The 22,483-nt window shown below is 42.1% G+C and overlaps 1 protein-coding gene across 10 annotated transcripts in view; it reads left to right on the top strand.

The window, feature by feature from the left end:
- add1 (adducin 1 (alpha)) overlaps positions 1 to 22,483 on the top strand; it is a 180,474-nt gene that overhangs the window by 61,413 nt on the left and 96,578 nt on the right. For all 10 annotated transcript variants that reach the window (XM_087974379.1, XM_087974393.1, XM_087974397.1 and 7 more), the window contains one exon: positions 17,497 to 17,659. In XM_087974379.1, coding sequence (XP_087830505.1) covers positions 17,497 to 17,659 — 163 coding nt within the window. The remainder of the gene's footprint in view (positions 1 to 17,496; positions 17,660 to 22,483) is intronic.

The raw sequence follows: 22,483 nt of genomic DNA, 5'->3' as shown, positions 1-22,483 counted from the left end.
CAATGACTCAGAATATGGAGCCCATGAAAGAGCCTGCATAGTCAGCATGTAACAGAGTCCAGGGTTTACCAAGCTATTTCCACAAATGGGGAGATTCTGGTGGTGATTTTTGTCCATGTTGGCACACTGGACACTGTCCCACTGCATCAAAGCCTGGCCACCAGACATAACCTCTCGCCAATATCTTCATTATGGAAATCCCTGGATGACCTTTAGTATAGCTCTGCAGTATCTGGCGGCAACATTTGCTCAGGACAGTCACTCTTGCTCCTCACAACAATATGCCATCCTCTATTGTGATCTGGTCTCTGGATCCATAAAAGGTTTCAGTTCTGGTTTTGATGGTCCTTTAGTTTCCCCATCAGATCTTGCTGCGTTCAAAGTATGATATTGTCAGCAGTGACGGGAACTGTGTCCAGAAAATTTTAAAACCATTATGGACTCTTTCAGTGACTGAGTCAAAAAGTGTGGTGCTGGAAAGGTACAGCATTTCAGGCAGCAACTAAGGAGCAGGAGAGTCTGTTTTGCTGAGCCCTTCATTAGGAAATGGCTCAATGTATTTGCTACTTGGCCTCCTGGATGGTGTTCCAACTTGTAATTGTATGCACTTAATATTCGAGCCCATCACTGAATCTGTGGGCGGCACTGCCATGTCCTCTTTAAGCAGACTGAGCAAGGGTTTGTGATCAGTCATTATTATAAACTTAATCCATGAAAGATATTGGTGATACCACTTGACTGCAACTATGACCATCAAACCTACCTTCTCTATCTGGGTGTACTTATGCTCAGCATTAGCCCAAGTCCTGGATGCATACATTATTGGGTGTTCCTCTCCATTGGGCCACTAATGAGCTAATACTACCCCATTGTCGTACAGGGAGGCATTGCGTGTCAATACCAAATCTTTCTCTGGCTCATAGTGTGCCTTAGAGAAGGATAGCTGGAACTTCACTTCCCTAAAAGCTATTGCTTGGTTATGAGACCATTTGTAAAGCAGACTCTTTTTTTTTTTTTGAAACCAGTTGATGCAAAGCTGCTGAAATGGAGGGTAGGTTATTTATGAACTTTCTGTAATAGGCCTTTCTTGGGCTGGTGAACTAAGCTCTAGTTCAGACGTGGGAGCCAGGGCACCTTTGATTACCTTCACTTGATCTTCCAATTCTTGAAGAAGGGCTTATGCCCGAAACGTCGATTCTCCTGTTCCCTGGATGCTGCCTGACCTGCTGCACTTTTCCAGCAACACATTTTCAGCTCTGATCTCCAGCATCTGCAGACCTCACTTTCTCCTTCCAATGGGTGTAACCTGGTCTTGTCAACTCTGTAGCCCAACTGGGTCACTTGGGGTGCCTTCCCTTCTTAGGCATTTGCCTGGCTGAGTGTAATGTCTAAGGGCAAGTCCAAGTTCTCTATGTACTCCTTTATTGGTCTTCTGTTATTTGCATGTGATCCAGATAAATGGCGACTTGGGGTAGTCCTTTCAAAATATTCTCCATCTTCAGCTAGAAAATGGCACAGTCTGACAGTACCCTAAATGGTAGTCTTGTATATTAGCGCAAATCCTTGTGCGTCTTAATTGTAGCATACTTCAGGGAATCCTCATTAACTACAATTGCAGGTACACATGGCTCATGTTCAGTGAAGGAGAGACCCCCTAACAACTTTACATATAATCCTCCAAGCGGAGTGACTGGGTATTTATCCAGCTTATTGTTTGTTTAAAATCCCCAAAGTTGAACTGAACTGTCAACTACAAAATTGGTACACCTGGTTCAGCCCATTCCACCAACTAGACTGGTTCATGGTTCCTTCACTTTCTAGCCTGCTGACTTATGTTTCTCCTTTTGCCTGTATGGTACTGGGCAGGCCTTACAGAACTGTGGAATTGCTTCCTGGACAACATACATGGTGGCCTTGGAACCTTTGCAAGTTCTTAGACCTTCCTGAAAGGCTGCTGGGTATTTAATTAGGCCTTTACTCAGGCATTCATTTTGTAATTGTAAAATGTTGAGTTAGTCTAGGTGAATCTCTCAACTAATTTCACCCTATCAAACTTGAACCTGAGCCTTTTACAACAGTCAGTGGTAACTGAACCAGCTGCTTCTCATAAGAGACTGGAAATTGTACCCTTAATCTGTAAACATTCCCTGATCTAGGTTTTCAGTCTAGCCAAGGCCTTGCACAAACTGAAGGGTTGGAGGCCAGAGCAAATTTTGTTTAAAAACTGGTTCTGCGATCACTGAATTGGCTGTGTTGGTATTGACCCCCATTCAAACCAGGTAACCATTTAATAGGATGTCTGTTTTGAGTGGTTATGAGTTGGATGTTGCTAAGCATTTTAACTGTTTCCAGCCAGATATAGGTTGACTTTCTAGGCTGTGCACTCAATTTACGTTTAGTAGGATTTGTTTGCTGAGTCTGATTTACTGGCTACAACTACAATGGCTTGCCAACTCTGATCCTGAAGAAACTTTTAACTGTTTGGTTGAGGCTTGGCTTTGTTTTGGAATTTTGCTGTGGGCTGACCTAGAGTCCGCTGTTTGAAATATGATCTGTGTGTAGCTGTGCATTTGCCTTCACTCAAGCAGCGTTCCCCAAGCTCAGTCAGACTGGCAAGGGTGTCCACTTCCATGGGAATACCTTGCAACTCATATATGCTCCACTTACCGCCAGTTGTAGTGCCCCTTGGAGGTCCAAATGGGCTTCAGCTCGTCGGCACTTTTGCATGGTTGCATTATTAATCCCACATACCATCCGGTCTCCTAGCATTTCAGTAAGGTTAAAACAAAGTCACATGCCTCTGCCAGGCATCTTAATCTAGTCAAAAGCCCTGGTTCTTAATTTGCTGAGTGAAAATGATAGCATCACAGAATTAGAGGTGGTTTGGGGTCATAATATTCTTTAACTAAATCTGTCAACTCCTGAAAGGTTTTAGTATCTGGTGCCTCATGGAAAGTTTGGCTCCTAATCACAGAAAAATCTGAGGGTCCACAAGCAAATTACTCAGTTTTTCATTTGCCCAAAAAGTGGGTGGCACGGTGGCACAGTGGTTAGCACTGCTGCCTCACAGTGCCAGAGACCCGGGTTCAATTCCAGCCTCAGGCGACTGACTGTGGATTTTGCACATTCTCCCCGTGTCTGCGTGAGTTTCCTCCGGGTGCTCTGGTTTTCTCCCACAGTCCAAAAATGTGCAGGTTAGGTGAATTGCCCATGCTAAATTGTCCATAGTGTTAGGGGCAGGGGTAAATGTAGGGGAATGGGTCTGGGTGGGATGTGCTTTGGCGGGTCGGTGTGGACTTGTTGGGCCGAAGGGCCTGTTTCCACCTAAGTAATCTAATCTAAAAAATGTATTCTTTTCTCATACTGGTTCCAGTCTTCAGCAGGATCAAGCAAGTCAAGCTTCCCAAATAATGACGTGATGCCAGAAATGCTTACCCCAACTCAAAAGCGATTGTAAGCAAGTTTCTTCAGCAACATGCTTTATCTCATTGCCAGTGAAATAATTCCTCAGAGACCAGTATCCCATTACCAAGTCACCCCATATTTACATGTCCTTGATACTGGTCTAACTTCCTCAGCCAGCTCTGACTGAGCTGAACCCTTGACACTTTTTTTAATCTGTCGGGACTGTTAATCTGGTCCAATTAAATAACTCATTCTATGAAATCCACCTGGCTGACCTCCGTGCTATCGGCACAAGATCACCTCTCATTCTTCTTAACTTCTGGTCGACTCATCCACTCCTTTGCAAGAAAATCTCTTCATTCCTCGATTCAGCCCAGAGTTGTAGACGCTTACAGCATAGGAAAAAATCCTTATGGTCCATTAAGTCTGCATCAGTCAAAAACAACTATCTAGCCATTCTGATATCATTTGCCAGCATTTGGCCTACAGCCTTGAATGCCTTAGCATTGCAACTATAGATCTACTCGACAATCTTTACAGAAAGTGAGTCCTAGATTTCTACTGCCCTCTGAAAAATGTTTTCCCCTCATCCTATGTCTCCTTCTCCTTACCTTACACCTGTGTCCTTTTGGTTGTTAATCCTGACACTAAAGGGAAATGTTCCTTCCTGTCTAACCTATCTGTGCCTCTCATAATTTTATACGTATTAGCCATGACTCCAGTCAGTGTCCCTTGCTTAAAGTAAAACAACCCCAATCTATACAGTCTCTCTTCCAATAAAACACATCAGCCCAGGCAACATCCTGGTAAGTCTCATCTGCACCCTTTCTAATGCAATCACATCCCTCCTATAATGTGAATTCCAGATCTACACACAATACTCTAAGTGTGGCCTAACCAACTTTCTATAGAGTTCCAGCATAAAATCCCTGATGAAACCTTTCTAATCTAAATGAAGATTAATCCAGTCGTTCAGAATTTTCTCTGATATACTCTCTGCCACTGATGTGAGACTTGCTGGTCTATAAGTCCCTGATTTTTGTCTTTATCACTGTTTTTGAAAGTGAAATCATACCAACTGTCCTCTCGTCCTTTGCACTTCCCTTATGGGCAGAGCAAAATTATAAATTTAGCCCCGAGCCCCTGTGATTTCCTTCCTCATCTTCTACGGCACCCTGGGATATAACTCATTCTGACCTGGGGATTTGTCCACTTTGAAGCCCCCCAAAGCCTCCAATACCACCTTACTCCCTATGTCAAACTGCTCAGATTTCACAATCCATCTTCCTGACTTGTGTACGTACGTACTTTTTCCTCAACCAATGTGAAGTATTTATTTCACACACTACCAGTGTCCTACATGTACAGAGGAACCTCGATTAATCCGAACAAGTTGGGCAGGCACTATTTCATTCGGATAATTGATTTCCTCTGGGGCTCAGTTTTCTGTGAAGTCTGCTCCCTGTTCAGGAGACAAGGCAGCAGCACACTGCGTGAGAACCCACCCCCAATCCCGTTCATTCCCACCCACCGTCCGACCTCCATCTGGGCAGCCGGACTGTACACCAACAGTAAGACTGCTGCTGCCTTTGTGGGGTAAATGTCCAAATAGTGCACGCATACAACCTTTTGACAGGTTCCACCTTTGCACTGTACAGGGCAAAGTTGGAGAGATTAACTGGGAAAGTGGGGTTTGGGGTTCACTCCTGTGTACAACTCCAGGGAAAGTGTGGGTGGGGGGGAAAAGAGGGGGGACAGGAGGTTAGTCATTTCGAGACGGTGCCTCGACTGTCCAGGACTGTCCTCGGCAGCATTTCAGTGAGCCAAGTTAGTTTTTAATCATTATACCTGTAAACAAAAGACGTGATCAGGATCAGCTCTTTGATGTAATGTTTCTATCGGGACCTTGAGATCACCTTCAGCGAATCTGATATTCAGATAATCGAGGGTCCTGTGGAGATCTTTGGTCAGCAAAATTAGGGAGAACCCTATGTTTGTTTTGTAACCCCTCTTCACTCCCCTAATTACATTCATAAGAGACCCCCCCCCCCCCCCCCCCCAAACACTGTGATTTCTGTACTCCACTAGGCCCCCTGTTAATTTGCTGTCTTTATACCGGTTCTACACTCCCTTTCTTTCCTTTTATCCATTCCTGAATATTCCTACGCATGCAGCACTCCGAGCTTGGTGCTCAAACTAAGGAAACCTGTTGGGCTTGTACTCTGTCCCCATTTCCAGTTTGAATACCTCCCACTGTTCTAGTTTTTCCAAGTCTACTCTGGCCAGATTATTCTGCTTTATTCTAATAAAATTTGTCAATCCCAATCCAAACCTTATTTTGCCAACCATGGTGCTGTCACTTAAAATGCTGCCACCTCTTACCCCTATCTGGGTTTGTTCGCCCCCAAAATTAGGTCCAGCAATGCACTGCCCACTGTAGAACCTTCTACGTGTTTAAATAAAATGCAGTTCTGAATATAGTTCAGAAATTTGCTCCCTTTAAATTCTTTATGCTGTGATTGTCCCAATTAATCTTGGAGAAGTTGACATTGCCTAATATAATTCCCTACTGTTTATTTGCACACCTTGTGCTGTCATCTTCAGCAATCATTCGCTAATGAGTTATGATTACCCATCTAGAAAATTCTTGTCACTGGTCATGGGTTGTATGGTTCTTGTGTGGCTGATGACTCTGATCCTAGAGCTGCATCTCCATTCACACCTCGCGCTGATGGGTGTTCTCAAAGAATTGTGTCCCTTCATGCAGGAGTTTCCTTCAAGTTGATTTCTTCTGAACAAGTGTCTCCCATGCGTTAACATCTGTTGCATTTCTTGAAGAAAGCCTTTGGAGTATCTTTCAAATGCTTCCATTGTCGTCCTTTCTTTCAATTGCCTTCCTTGAGTTGGGCAATGAAGATTTGCTTTGGCAGGTGGAACTCTGGCATCCTAAACATGTGGCTGGCCTAGTGGTTTCAGATGATCATGGCCTTGATGCTGGTTCTGTTAGCTGCCTCAAGAATGCTGATGTTGGTATGCCTGTCTTCCAACTGATGCAGAGAATCTGTATCGAACAGCATTGCTTGTGGTATTTAAGGATCTTGGCGTGGAATCTATATGTAGTCCAGGTTTCAGAGCCATATAGAGTTGGAAGACAGCTGCTTTGTATTAGCATGAATGTTATGGTTGTTGAAGGCTCCCATCCTTGGGTGTCTGAAGGCAGAACTCTCAGATTGGATGCAATGTTGAATCTTCATATGGATGTCAGCCTTAGATGAGAGGTAAGAAAAATGTTCTATGTTTGAGAGGATTTTTCCATTGGATCTTAATGGAGGAATGGGCTGAAACATGCCTTGGGACCGGTTGGTAAAGGGATTTGAATCGTCTTGAGGTTGAGGCTGAGACCGATCCTTCAGTATACTTCTGCAAAGGCATTATAGATTCATAAAGTCATAGAGATGTACAGCACGGAAACAGACCCTTCGATCCAACTCTTCCATGCTGACCAGAGATGCCAACCCAATCTAGTCCCACCTGCCAGCATCTGGCCCATATCCCTCCAAACCCTTCCTATTCATATACCCATCCAAATGCCTTTTAAACGTTGCAATCGTACTAGCCTCCACCACTTCCTCTGGCAGTTCATTCCATACACGTACCACCCTCTGCATGAAAAAGTTGCCTCTTTGGTCCCTTTTATATCTTTCCCCTCTCACCCTAAACCTATGCCGCCTTGTTCTGGACTCCCCGACCCCAGGGAAAAGACCTTGTCTATTTATCCTATCCATGCCCCTCATGATTTTCTAAACCTCCTGTAAGATCATCCCTCAGCCTCTGACGCTCCAGGGAAAACACTCTCTAGCCTATTCAACCTCTCCCTAACCCTCAAAACCTCCAACCCTGGCAGCATTGTTGTAAATCTTTTCTGAACCCATTCAAATTTCACAACATCCTTCTGATAGACTATTCTGTTCTGACAAAGCTGGGGGCGGGGGAAGGGTTGAATTTCTCTAGCTAGACATTTTGTGCAGCACAATTTTTGATGCGGTAATGCTGTTACACATTAGCAGACACATGGTCCTTAACCAAAGGTAGATTCTGTTTGTGGCAAGGAAATTGTGATGACTGGGGATATTGTAGAAAAATCATCTATCTGGATTATCATTGAGGACTTGTCTTGAACAGCGCTTTGTCTGGTTCCTCCCCTCCAACCTTATTGTTATAGTTCTGCCTAGAATTGAGAACTTCTGATGGCATTGCTTTTGGGATCAACCGAACACAAGCCTCTCCGCCGCACCAGGATGGCAATCCATAGAAAGGCACACCTGCCATACAACCTAACAGTTGACCTCATGCTAAAGTTTTTATTTCTAAGTTCGACCCATAAAGCCTCATTTGACCCTTCCAAGATATCAATTCTTCAGCTAATAAAGGCAGTGTCCCATATACTATCTTAACTACTTTACCTACCTGGCCATCCACCTTAAGGGCCTCCTTTTCCTTCCAAATTTATTTATATATGTATACCAGAATCCACAAAAAATCTCTTTCAGGCAACAGCTTTTAAGCAGCAAGGATGAGAACATGGTGTTTTAAGACAGCCAGAAGAGGAACTTGCAAACTGTAGTATTCCCATATATTTGCTGCCGTTTTTCTTCTAGAAGATTGTGCTTGTGGATTTTGACTATCCTGTCCATGTACCTTAGTGAATTCCTGAAGTGTATCTTGTAGATGGTACACACTGATGTTACTCTGCTTTATTGGTGGAGGGAGTGAATGTTTGTGGATGTGGTGCCAATCAAGCAGGCTGCTTTGGTGTCAAGCTGTTTGAGTGTTGTCAGAGCTGCACTCTTCCAGGCAAGTGGCGAATATTCCATCGTACATCTTGACTTGTGTTGGTGGCAGACAGACTTCAAGGATTCAGGAGGTGAGGGTTTTTTATTCATTCATAGAATGTGTGGAATATTGGTTGGACCTGCATTTATAACCTATCTCTTATTGACCTTGAACTGAGTGGCTTACTGGGCTATTTCAGAGGGCAGTTAAGAGTCAAGTATGTTTCTATGGGTCTGGAGTCTTTTTTTTTGTAACCCCCAATGGAATTCAAACCCATATCCCCAGAATATTATGTACCCTTGGATTATTAATCTCATGGTATTAGCACTATACCACAGTGCCTCCTAGCCTCAGAACTGCACTTGTAGTCACAACATTTATATGGCTAACCCAATTCAATTTTTGATCAATGGTGACTCTTGATGTTTTTAGCAGGGTTTATAGTGATAGTAATACCATTGAATGTCATCAAGCAATGATTACATTCTCTTGTTGACCATTGTCTGGCATTTGTGAGGCATAAATATTACTTGCCATTTGTTAGCCCAGACTTTGTCCAGATCCCGCTATATATTGCCATGGACTTTTTCAGTATTGAGACTGTTGCTGAACATTGCATTATCATCCACCCCTTTGACCTTGTGGTGGATGGAAGATCATTGAATATCTGAATATCAATCTTCAATCTAATGGAGTTATGATTGCAAAATGCTCCCCCATTGTTACATCAACAACATGCCCAGCTTTGTTAGCTTAGCTAAGTCCAAGACTGTCTCTTTTCTTATTGGGTCTTCTACATACTGCCTCAAAAAGTTGCCTTGGATGCATTTTAAGAATTCTGGTATCTCCAAAGGACACTACATCCTGAGGAGTTCCTTCAAAGAAATCCCTGAATTGATATGACTTTCGACAACTGCAGCCATCCTCCTTTGTGCTGTATATGACTGCAAGCAGCAGAGACCGATCCCTTTTCATTCCCATTATTTTTGTTTAATTATGTTTCTTTGATGTCAAGGGCATCACTGTCACCTTCCCAGGAGTTCAGCTCTTTTGTTTGTGTTTGAACCAAGGCTGGAATGAAGTCTAATGAAATGTGACCTCTGGTTTAATGCCTAATACCGTAAAGACTATAACAATGTTTAATTTTTTTTAAAAATCCCTATTCCTTCTGTCTGTATAGATGCTTTCTTCTCTTTATACTTGCCTGTTGTTTAGTGCGCTTGATGTGTTCAACTCACTGGGGTAGCTTGCTGGAAATCAAGCCCTGCTATTCCTATGGTTGTCACAAAACTTATACATTTCATCAAAGTATGTAAAGTTCCTAATTTACCCGGTGATAAACTCAAGTTACCCAAGCAATGTTGTTTTTACCTTGACAACAACTATTTATTACCAATAGATTCTGATGCAGATAAATAACTAGGAAATATAAGCAAATTTCAGGGAAGTGAAAATTAATAGGGTTATGATAGTAGGGAAGTTTAACTCCCCCAGTACAGGCAGTTCTGCTATAATGCATCTTTGGTGAACACGAATTGGCTGTAACGTGAATAGGGAACACTGTAAAGTGCAAACTTTTAAAGTGTGTGTTGGTTATATCGCAATTAGATCGCCAGCACTTTCAATGTTTGTATTATGCAATTTGTGTAGCGGGGGATTACACAGGAATGCAACTGCCTATTAACTGGAATTACTGATGTGTGAAACTTTGGAGATACCAGAATTCTTAAGCATCCAGGGCAACTTTTTGAGGCAGTATGTAGAAGACCCAATAAGAAAAGAGACAGTCCTGGTCTTCAAGGTAATAAAGCTGGGCATGTTGTTGATGTAACAATGGGGGAGCATTTTGCGATCCTAACTTCAGTGGATTGAAGATTGATATGGAAAAGGATAAGACGGGTATTAAATTTAAAATTCTCTCTCTAGGAATGCTGATTTTAATATGATTGGATAACATTTGGCCAGAATGAACTGGGATCAGTTCCATTCAGGCTATTTCTCCTCCTCTCACGGACATGGCATAATTCATTGCTTTAAATTTGTACAAATTGAAAAGTAAAACCTTGCTTGGATCTATCATTATACCCCATACAGTTTTCTTTGGTGTATTTTAATTTTTGCTGAATTCTGACTTGGCATATTTTCAATAATTGGTTGACAGGATTGCAGTTTGAGGAGGAAACTTTCTTTAAGGCGAATGCCATTGTAAATTTCAAGTGCATATCTACCTAAAGGCCTCAGCTTCATAATGAGAATGCTGAAACATTTATTTACTCATTTCAGTTCATGATGAAATTTGTATTCTGGCTTTAGCATTTTGGTTTTGATTACTTTTTCATGTTATATATGGATGCTTATCCAATTTGAATGCTGTTGAATATTTTTCCAAACTATTTTCATGGTGTAGAATTTCAATTAGCCTCTGGAATGTCAGACTGGTAATTTTACTGAGGTAACTCACTTTGCTCAATATTTTTAAATACATCGTGGTCAAATGTGAAGGGTTTATTCCAGGAAAGTATTTCTGGACAATAAGTCCTTGTTTTAAGTTGCTATGTTTTAGGGGAGTGTGGTAGGGTGCAGGATGTGTGGTGGTTGGGGGCGGGAGGGGAGGGGGGGTGGGGGGCGAGTGGGGCACTGTTGCAGGGAGAGGTTTGATTGAAAATGTGTTGCAATACCGGGAAAAGAGGATATCCCAAATACAAGGACAAAATCAATTTAACTCCAGTGAAGGATTAACTGAGTAATGATGACATAGTTTGATATAATTGATAGAGGACCAACTCATTGGAAGAATGTGGATGAACAAATTCTAAGGGAAATTGCAGAAGGGCACATAATTTATGAAGACTTATAATGGGAGACCTCAATTTCCGAATATAGATCCGAATAGTAATAGAGTAAGGACCAATAAAGGACAAGAGTTCCTCGAGTGAACTCGAGACAATTATCTACAGAAATGCAGAGTCATAGTCGTAGAGATGTACAGCATGGAAACCAACCCTTCAGTTCAACTCCTCCGTGCTAACCAGATATCCTAATCTAATCTAGTCCCATTTGCTAGCACTTGGCTCATATCCCTCTAAACCCTTCCTATCCATATCCCCTTCCAGATGCCTATTAAATGCTGTAATTGTACCAGCCTCCTCCACTTCCTCTGGTAGCCCATTCCACCCTCTGTGAGAAAACATTGCCCTTAGGTCCCTTTTTATATCTTTTCCCCCCTCACCATACACCTACAATCTCTAGTTATGGACTCCCCCACCCCAGGAAAAAGACCTTGTCTATTTATCCTATCCATGCCCCTCATTATTTTCTAAACCTCTACAAGGTCACCCCTCAGTCTCCGATGCTCCAGGGAAAACAGCCTTAGCCTATTCAATCTTTCCCGATAGCACAAATTCTCCAACCCTGGCAACATCCTTGTAAATCTTTTCTTAACCCTTTCAAGTTTCACAAGTTCCTTCCGATAGACTATTCTCTTCTGGCAAAGGTGACATTATGTTGTTATCTGCATGCTAAAGTTTTTTCTAAGTTCCACCTATGAAACCTCATTTGATCCTTCCAAGATATCAATTCCTCAGCAAATAAAGCCATATGCTATCTTAACTACTTTACCTACTTTAAGGGCCTCCTTTTCCTTCCAAATTTGTTTGTTAATGTATGTATACCAGAATCCGCAAAATATCTCTTTTTGGCAACAGCTTTTAAGCAGCAAGGTTGAGAACATGTGGTGTTTTAAGTCGGCTAGAAGAGAAACTTGCAAACAGTAGTATTTGCTGCCCTTTTCCTTCTAGAAGATTGTGGTTGTGGGTTTTGACTATCCTGTCCATGAGTCTCTATAAGGTCACTTCTCGGCCTCCGGCCCTCCAGGGAAAACAGCCCCAACCTATTCAGCATCTCCCTATGACTCAAATCCTCTAACACTGACAATATCCTTGTAAATCTTTCCTGAATCCTTTCAGGTTTCACAACATCCTTCCGTTAGGAAGGAGACCAGAATTGCCTGCAGTATTCCAAAAGTGGCCAAATCAATGTCCTGTACAGCCGCAGCATGACTTCCCAAATCCTATACTCAATACTCTGTCCAATAAAGAAAAGCATACCAAACGCTGCCTTCATTATCCTATCTACCTGTGACTCTACTTCAAAGAACTACGAATCTGTACTCCAAGGTCTCTTTGTTCAGCAACACTCCCTAGGACCGTACCATTAAGTGTATAAGTCCTGCTTTGATTTGCTTTTCCAAAATGCAGCACCTCACATTTATCTAAATTTAAACTCCATCTGCCACTCCTCACCCCATTGACCCATCTGAACAAGATCCCATTGTACTCTGAGGTATCCTTGTTGGCTGTCCACTACACCTCCAATTTTGGTGTCATCGGCAAACTTACTAACTATACCTCCTACATTCGCATCCAAGTCATTTTATATAAATGCCGAAAAGTGGTGGACCCAGCACCGATCCTTGTGGCACTTCACTGGTCACGGGCCTCCATTCTGAAAAACAACCCTTCATCACCACCTTCTGGCTTCTACCTTGGAGCCAGTTCTGTATCCAAATGGCTAGTTCTTCCTGTATTCTGAGAGATCTAACCTTGCTAACCAGCTTCCCATGAGGAACCTTGTCAAATGCTTTACTGAAGTCCATGTATACCACCTCTACCGAGGTCTACCAGGGCATCGGGCTGAGATGTGGCAGATGGAGTTTAATTTAGATGTGATCTATATGTTTCCTAACCAACCAGAAAGGAGGTGCTACCAGACCTGTTCTTGGAAATGAGGTGAACCAAGTATCAATGGGAGAATACTTAGAAGGTAGTAATCACTGTACCAGAGGTTTAAGTTGACTGAGGAAAAAGGTAATGAACAATTCCAGAATAAAAATTAATTTTGAAAAGCCAACTTCTCTGTATTAAGAATGAACCTGTGTCAAATGAATTGAATTCAAAGGTTGGCAGAAAAGGTAGTTGAACAATGAGCTACCTCCAGAGAAGTGTGTGTTCTGGTATGGTCATGGTATATTCCCTCCAAAGGGAAAAGGGTAATGAAATCTAGAGCTCCCTGAGCAGGAATGATGATTCAGAAGAAAAAAAAGTTAGGTAGAAAACGCAAGTGAGAATCAGGATATAGGAAGGTCAGACAGTGCAGAGTGGTGCAATGGAAGTGTGCTGATCTTATACCTAGATGTCAATAGATCAAAACCATCCTCTACAATTTGGCTTCTCGAAAAATGTTCATTCTTACCTACACTTCCAAGACTCTTTGGCACTTCTGGTAGTGTCTCTACCCCTGGACCAGAGGCCTGGGTTCAAGACCCATCTACTCTGGAGGTGTGTAATAACATCCAGGTATAATTAGTAAGTTTGCAGGTGGCACCAAAGTTGGAGGTCAAAGAGGTGTACAACATGGAAACGGACCCTTCGGTCCAACTCATCCATGCTGACCAGATATCCTAACCTAATCTCAACTCATTTGCCAGCACTTGGCCCACATCCCTCTAAACCTTTCCTATTCATATATCCATCCACATGCCTTTTAAATGTTGTAACTGTACCAGCCTCAACCATTTCATCTGGCAGCTCATTCCATACACTCACCACCCTTTGTGAGAAACGTTGCCCCTTAGGTCCCTATTAAATTTTTTTCCCTCTCACCCTAAACCTATACCCTCTAGTTCTGGACTCCCACATCCCAGGGAAATTACCTTGTCTATTTCTCCCATCTATGCCCCTCATGATTTCATAAACGTCTATGAGGTCACCCCCTTGCTCTCTGGCGCCCCAGGGAAAGCAGCCCCAGCCTATTCAGCCTCTCCCTATGACTCAAGTGCTCAAACTCTGGCAACATTCTTGTAAATCTTTTCTGAACCTTTTCTAGTTTCACAACATCCTTCCGATAGGAAGGAGACCAGAATTGAACACAATATTCCGAAAGTGCCCTAACCAATGTCCTGTACAGCCGCAACATGATCTCCCAACCTCTATACTCAATGCTCTGACCAATAAAGGAAAACATACCAATTGCCGCCTTCGCTATCCTATCGATCTGCGACTCTACTTCAAGGAAGTATGAACCTGCACTCCAAGGTCTCTTTGTTCAGCACCACATCTCAGGATCTTACCATTAAGTGTATAATTCTGCTCTGATTTGCTTTTCCAAAATGCAGCACCTCTCATTTATCTAAATTAAACTCCATCTGCCATTCCTCAGCCCACTGGCCCATCTGATCATCATCCTGTTGTACTCCTGAGGTAACCTTCTTCGCTGTCCACTGCACCTCCAATTTTGGTGTCATCTGCAAACATACTAACTTTACCTCCTATGTTAACATCCAAATCATTTGTACAAATGATGAAAAGCAGTGGACCTGCACCAGTCCTTGTGGCACACCACTGGTCACAGGCCTTTAGTCTGGAAGGCAACCCTCCACTACCACCCTCTGTCTTATATCTTCATGTCAGTTCTATATCCTCTGTCCATACTCATTCGCTGTTTTACACAAAAAGTTTGTTTCCTGATTTCACTTTTTCATACGTGATTCAGACATTTTCTAATCAAACTGTTCAGCGATGGTATTGCACATATTGGGGGTGGGGGGGGGGGTGCAGTTGTAGTGGACAGTGAAGAATGTTACCTCAGAATACAATGGGATCTTGATCAGATGGGCCAATGGGCCGAGATGTGGCAGATGGAGTTCAAATTAATAAATATGAAGTGTTGCATTTTGGAAAGGCAAATCCGAGCAGGAATTGTACACTTAATGGTAAGGTCCTGGGGTGTGTTGCTGAACAAAGACCTTGGCGTGCAGGTTCATACTTCCTTAAAAGTAGAGTTGCAGGTAGATAGGATAGTGAAGAAGGCATTTGGTATGCTTTGCTTTATTGGTCAAAGCATTGAGTATAGGAGTTGGGAGGTTGTGTACAGGACATTGGTTAGACCGCATTTGGAATAGTGTGTGCAATTCTGGTCTCCTATCAGAAAAGATTTACAAGGATGTTGCCAGGGTTGGAGGATTTGAGCTATAGGGAGAGACTGAACAGGCTGGGGCTGTTTTCCCTGGAGCGTCTGAGGCTGAGGGGTGACCTTATAGAGGTTTACAAAATTGAGGGGCATGGATAGGGTACATAGAGAACGTCTTTTCCCTGGGATGGGGGAGTCCAGAACTAGAGGGCATAGGTTTAGGGTGAGGGGGGAAAGATATAAAAGAGACCGAAGAGTCAACTTCAGAGGGTGGTGCATGTGTGGAATGAGCTGCCAGTGGAAGTGGTGGAGGCTGGTACAATTGCAACATTTAAAAGGCATGTGGATGGGTATATGAACAGGCAGACCTTAGAGGTATATGGGCCAAGTGCTGGCAAATGGGACAAGATTAATTTAGGATATCTGGTCGGCATAGACAAGTTGGACTGAAGGGTCTGTTTCCGTTCTGTACATCTCTGACTGTGACTCTGAACAGGACAAAAGTGAGGACTGCAGATGCTGGAGATCAGAGTCAAGATTAATGGTGCTGGAAAAGAACAGGTCAGGCAGCATCCGAGGAGCAGGAAAATCAATGTTTCGGGCAGGAGCCCTTCATCGGCTCCTCCCCGAAACATTGATTTTCCTGCTCCTCTGATGCTGCCTGACTTGCTGTGCTTTTCCAGCACCACTCTGACTCTGAACAGGTTGGTTTAGAAAATCAGGTTAAATTTAAAAAGCGAACATGAGAAGAAAAGAGTAAATATGCATAAGCAGCCATGGCAATGAAAGGATGAATGGGCCAAAAAGGGAACTTGTGCATGGGAGGTGCCTTTGTCTTTACCCAAGGAAGATGCTAGCAGTCCCTAGTGTAAAAGGCAGAAATTCAGTAGCTAAAAATTTTAAAATTCATGACTATCTGTACTTAAAGTTGGCAAATTACTTCTAAGTTGTACAATAACCTGACTTGGATCTATATCACTCTTTCTTCACTGCTGCTAGATCAAAATTCTAGAATTCACTTTCCAACAGCCTTGTGTATGTGTCTACACCCCAAGGACCACAGCAATTTCAAGAAGGCAACTTATTACCTTCTCCGGGACCATTGGGCCACCATCCCTAATCAGTAATGCCCATGTCTCATTAACAAATAGTTGCAAAAAAGGCCCCACCCAATGTATTCACCCTTGTTGCTCTCAGTGCTTCCCCCAGTTGGTGCTCAATGTGTAGGTGAACTGACTCATAGCTTAAGGCGGCAGTATGTTGCGACTGGGAAATTTTCTTGTTGATATTCGACCTGATGACAGGAAGTTGCTTGGGTAGAAGCTTTTACAGCTTTATTCTGCTGTTTACCCCCTTTTTTAAAATCTCTTGTCCTACTTTCCTAAACCTTAAACTGTTTCCAATCCTTGGGCATATTAAACTGTTGGAAAAATAGTATAACCCCTCCAGTAAGAAGCAATCTAACCATTGTCCCTTGACATTCAATGGCATTGACATCACTGCCCAACTAACACTCAACATTGAGGGTTACCATTGACTAGAAACTGAACTGGATTAGGCAAAGGTGAGGACTGATGAAGGGCTTTTGCCTGAAACGTCTACTCTCCTGCTCCTCAGATGCTGCCTGATCTGCTATGCTTTTCCAGCACCACACGCTGAACTGGATTAACCATTGCAAATACAATGAACTGAAGAGCAGGTCAAAGGCTAGGATTCAACAGTGAGCAACTCACCTTCTGACTTCCCAAAGCCTGTCTACTATCTACAAGGTTCAAGTGAGGAGTGTGATGGAATGCTCCCTACTTGCTTGGACAAATGCAGCTCCAAAGATTCTCAAGAAGCTTGACCATTCAGAGCCAGTCCAATGCAAAGCAGTTCACTTGCTTGGCACTGCATCCACCATCATCTCTACCAATACTCAGCCGTAGAATATCTACAAGACTCCTTCAACAGCACCTTCCAAACCCATGATAACTTTCATCTAGAAGGGCAAGAGCAGCACATAAATAGGCACACCGTATACAAGCTCCCCTCCAAGTCACTCATCAGTGTGACTTAGAAGTATATTGTTATTCCTGGGCCAAATCCTCGAATTTCTTCCTTGAGGGCATTGAGTCTACCTACAACACATGGACTGCAGTGGTTCAAGAAGAAAGCTTGCCACCACCACTTCAAGGGCAGCTAAAGATGGGCAACAAATGTTAAGTGAATATTCAAAACAAAACCATGACAATAAAAAGTATTATCTTAATTGTTACCATAACATCTGAAAAAAAATCTGTTCATTTCTAGGCTTTTTGTGAAGAATTGGAATCAATGATTCAGGAACAACTCAAGAAAGGAAAAAATCCTACTAGTCTACTTGCATTACAGCAGATTGCAGATTTCATGACAACAAATGTACCTAGTATGTACCCTGCTGCACCACAGGGTGGAATGGCTGCATTGAACATGAGTAAGTACAGTTATTCTGTGGTGTGAAGTTTTCTATTAAACCACTGAGACGGAGTTACTTCTGATAATTGAGTTCTCTATTTACTGTTGAGTTGTAAATCACAGATCTGATCTTCCCAAGTGCTGCCTTTGTATTATCTGCCAACAATCAGATTTGCTGGCACTTACAAAGTTTTAATGCAATCTTTACGAAACACTCCAAACCTGTACAGTTATCCATCTACGTCAGTGCTCATCTTAAAGAAAAAGATCCTGTTCTTCCTGGAAAGTAGTGTTAAGTAATTTAGTTTGTGGGTTTGAAAGCTCTATTTACAGAGAACACTCCAGATGAGTATAATGCCCTACTATGAGCATTTGGTTAATTTTTTTCAATAATCAAATACTGCCTAATTGCTTTTATTCACTACTTAGTCCTACACATAGTAAAGATGGAAGTGGGTACTGCAGATGCTGGAGATTAGAGTCAAGATTAGAGTGGTGCTGGAAAAGCATAGCAGGTCAGGCAGCATCCGAGGAGCAGGAAAAATTGACGTTCTGGACAAAAGCCCTTCATCAGGAATGAGGCTAAGACACTCTGGGATGGAGAGATAAATGGGAGGTGGTGGGGCTGGGGAGAAGGTAGCTGAGAGTGCAACAGGTGGATGGAGGAAGGGGTAAAGGTGATAGGTCAGACAGGAGGGTGGAGCGGATAGATGGGAAGGAAGGTAGGTGGGACAGGTCAGGAGGAGTGCTGAGCTGGAAGGTTGGAACTGGGGTAAAGTGGGGGGAGGGGAATTGAGGACACTGGTGAAGTCCAGCTCAGCACTGTCCTCCTGACCTGTCTCACCTGCCAATCTTCCTTCCCATCTATCACCTATAGCCCCACCTCCATCAACCTATTGCGCACTCAGCTACCTATTCCCCAACCCCATCCCCTCCCATTTATCTCTCCATCCCTGAGGCATTCCTGATAAAGTGCTGTTTTTTTTTCTCCCCCTGCTTATTGGATTCTGCCTGACCTGCTGTGCTTCTCCAGCACCACTCTAATACTACACTTAATAAGTCAATTGAAGACTGAATCTGATGGCCTTCAGTAACCAATCATCAGTTGATACCTGGGACAGTGAAGTGAGAATCTCACAAGGATATCATCTGCTACTTTAGGTAGCAGAGAAGTCAGGCTTTGTATAATGGGAGTGGAGAGACGTTGGGCTTTGTGTTGTGAGAAGGTGGATCAGTAGGGAAAACTGACATTACCTTTCCATTAGAAATTTGGTGAAATGCATTGCTGGGGACAATGTAAAAGAACATGCATATGAACATATAGATTAGGTGCAGAAGTAGACCATTTGGCCTATCAAGTTTACTTTGCAATTTGAAGAGGAAAAGAAAGATCTGCAGCTGTTGAAAGTCTGAAACAAAAGCAAAAGTTGCTGGAGAAACGCAGCAGTCTGAGAGCATCTGTGGAGAGAAAGCAGAATTCATGTTTCTGAACCGCTTTCTCTCCAATGTTGCCAGACCAGCTAAGTTGATAGATGATACGAAGATTGGTGGAGTTGTGGATAGTGAGGAGGGCTGTTGTCGGCTGCAAAGGGACTTAGATATGATGCAGAGCTGGGCTGAGGAGTGGCAGATGGAGTTCAACCCTGCCAAGTGAGGTTGTCCATTTTGGAAAGACAAATAAGAATGTGGAATACAGGGTTAATGGTAGGGTTCTTAGTGAGGTGGAGAAACAGAGGGATCTTGGGGTCTATGTTCATAGATCTTTGAAAGTTACCACTCAGGTGGATAGAGCTTGTAAGAAGGCCTATGGTGTATTAGCGTTCATTAGCAGAGGGATTGAATTCAAGAGTCGTGAAGTGATGTTGCAACTGTACAGGACTTTGGTTAGGCCACGTTTGGAGTACTGTGTGCAGTTCTCGTCGCCTCACTTTAGGAAAGATATGGAAGCTTTGGAGAGGGTGCAGAGAAGATTTACCAGGATGTTGCCTGGAATGGAGAATAGGTCGTACGAGGATAGGTTGAGAGTGCTAGGCCTTTTCTCGTTGGAACGGCGAAGGATGAGGGGTGACTTGATAGAGGTTTATAAGATGATCAGAGGAATAGATAGAATAGACAGTCAGAAACTTTTTCCCCATGTACAACAGAGTGTTACAAGGGGACATAAATTTAAGGTGAAGGGTGGAAGGTATAGGGGAGATGTCAGCGGTGGGTTCTTTATCCAGAAAGTGGTGGGGGCATGGAATGCACTGCCTGTGGGAGTGGTAGAGTCAGAATCTTTGGTGACCTTTAAGTGGCAATTGGATAGGTACATGGATGGATGCTTAAGCTAGGACAAATGTTCGGCACAACAATGAAATGTTTATTGCAAGGAGAGTGAAATATAAAAATAGTTAAGTTTTGCTACAGTTGTACAGTACATTGGTGAGTTTTGGTCTCCTCAATTAAGAAAAAATTCAACATTGGAAGTGCAGAGAGGTTCACTCAACTTATTCCTAAAAGGCGAAAGGGGTGCCTATGAGAAAAGGCTAGACAGGTTGGAACTTTGAAGTGGGCCGAAGGGCCTGTTCTGTGCTGTATTGTTCTATATTCTAAGTTTCTCCAGCAATTTGATTTTGCTGAAGTTTGAGTTGGTGCATTTGATTGTGGCCACTACTTTCCAATCTATCCCACATATCCTTTTTTTATTATTTTGTCAGTCAAATATCTGTTCAACTCAGCCTTTAAAAATATTCAGTAACTTTTCTTCCACAATTCTCTGGGAAGAGAATTTCGCAGGTGCACAGGCCTCAGAAAAATTTCTCCTCATTGCCATCTTACATAGAAGAACAGTTTATTTTAAATCTTTTTCTTTTAATTCTAGTCTCTTCCAGAAAAGAGCATTACCCGTCATTCTTCCAAACTTCAAAGTTCCAACCTGTCTAGCCTTTTCTCATAGGCACCCCTTTCGCCTTTTAGGAATAAGTTGAGTGAACCTCTCTGCACTTCCAATGTTGAATTTTTTTCTTAATTGAGGAGACCAAAACTCACCAATGTACTGTACAACTGTAGCAAAACTTAACTATTTTTATATTTCACTCTCCTTGCAATAAACATTTCATTTGCCTTCCTAATCCCTTGATGTACATGCATACTAACTTTGATTCATGCCCAAACAGTGCTTAAATATCTCTACTGCAGAGCTATGCAGTCTCTCTCCATTTAAGTAATATTCTGGTGTTCTGTTTTTCCTGCCAAAGTGGTCAAGTTCATATTTTAACCATTTTATGCTCTATCAAATTGTTGCTCACACATTTATCTCTTTCATAGATTCATTGTATCAGCTTCACAACTTTCTCTTCTGTCTATCTTTTGTCTCATTAGCAAATTTAGCAACTTTACATTCAGTCCTTTCCTTCAATATCAGTTGTAAAGAGTTGCAGCTGTAGTGCTGATTTCTGTGACGCTTGTTACATATTGCTAACTAAAAAATGATCCATTAATCCCAACTGCTTCTAGTTAGATCAGTAATTCTCCATTTATGCTGATATGGTGTGCACACATTCTTATGATTAATAACATTTGATGTGCTACCTTGTCAAATGCCTTTTGGAAATCCAAGTTCATCACATCTATAGGTTTCTCCCTATCCATGTTGCTTGTTACTTTATCATGGACCTCTAACAAGTTAATTGAATATAATTTCCAGAGAGCCATACTTCCATATTGCCATTGCATATTTGTGAAGAGAAACATATAGTCAAGGATGCTGCAGAGCTTTAAAAAGACTAAAACATAATAAAAGTGAAGATACACTAAAATTGTGATTTAGGTACACAAACTTTGTTTTTTTAAGGTTATAGAAGGAGAAATTGAAAGAACTAAAGATATTCCATATTTCTGACATCTATAAAAAGTTGAGACCCTGGTGAGTTTTGATTTCAACAAATTGTGGAAGTTGGCAAGCTTCCAAAATTAAGAATAAGGAAAGGAAATTTGGGAGCACTAGCATAAATATTGTTAAAGTAGAGAAGGATATACAGGGAATATCTGTGTGAATGGAAGACAAAGGCTAGGAGTGAAAGTTGAACTATCTTGTATCCTGGTCAAAAAAGTCTCCCAGAAAAGCAAGCAGTATTCAAATCTTAGATTTGAGCTCCACAACTCTTAGAGGCTTACTGCATAATCAGGGATTAATCATCCATATGTCTAAAAGGTTTTAATCTGTTTTTGAAAAGTGAGACAATTTGATTAAAATTTCAACTTCTTTCAAAAGGTGTTTGGGTGATTCAATGCTTGTTAGAAAATTTCAAGTGTTCAGTATAATAGAAAATATAACAGCATAGAAATAAAAATATGGTGCTGGAGAAACTCAGGTCTAGTAGCATTTGTGAGAGAGAACTAAAGTTAATGTCTCTAGTCCTGTATGATTGTTGTTTGCACAGTTTCATGTGGCATGATTATATGTAACTTGTAAAACCAAGCATCGGCAAAAATTATCATTTGAGTACAATGGAGTATGGGAGAGCACTAGTGATAGCCATTAAACCCGTGGCTTTATCTTTCGCACTGCCACTGATTGCAGTGTATTGATTGATTTTTATCTAATAAGGTCAAGAGTTTGACTTTGTTGATCTCAAAAGCATTCATTTCTAACATTTAACAGAGGCAAGCTCTCTTTCCAGGTTATTCAGAGACACCAAAAAGTCTGTCTTGGGCTGTTTCTTTTCTGCTCTTATTTCTCCAGAGGGCCAACATAGTTGCTGCTGTTAATGGCCATACAACAAACAATTTATATTAAAAGAAAGGTACACAGATTGAGATAAATAATCAATTAATCAGTTTTGACATGTTGGCAAGGACATAG

The sequence above is a fragment of the Chiloscyllium plagiosum genome, unplaced genomic scaffold (genome assembly GCF_037043375.1).
Source record: "Chiloscyllium plagiosum isolate Xiang-an unplaced genomic scaffold, Cpla_swu_hap1 HiC_scaffold_2, whole genome shotgun sequence".
NCBI classification, from domain to species: domain Eukaryota; kingdom Metazoa; phylum Chordata; class Chondrichthyes; order Orectolobiformes; family Hemiscylliidae; genus Chiloscyllium; species Chiloscyllium plagiosum.
The sequence above is the reverse complement of the archived record's forward strand: the minus strand, read 5'-3'. Positions and strand labels throughout refer to the sequence as shown.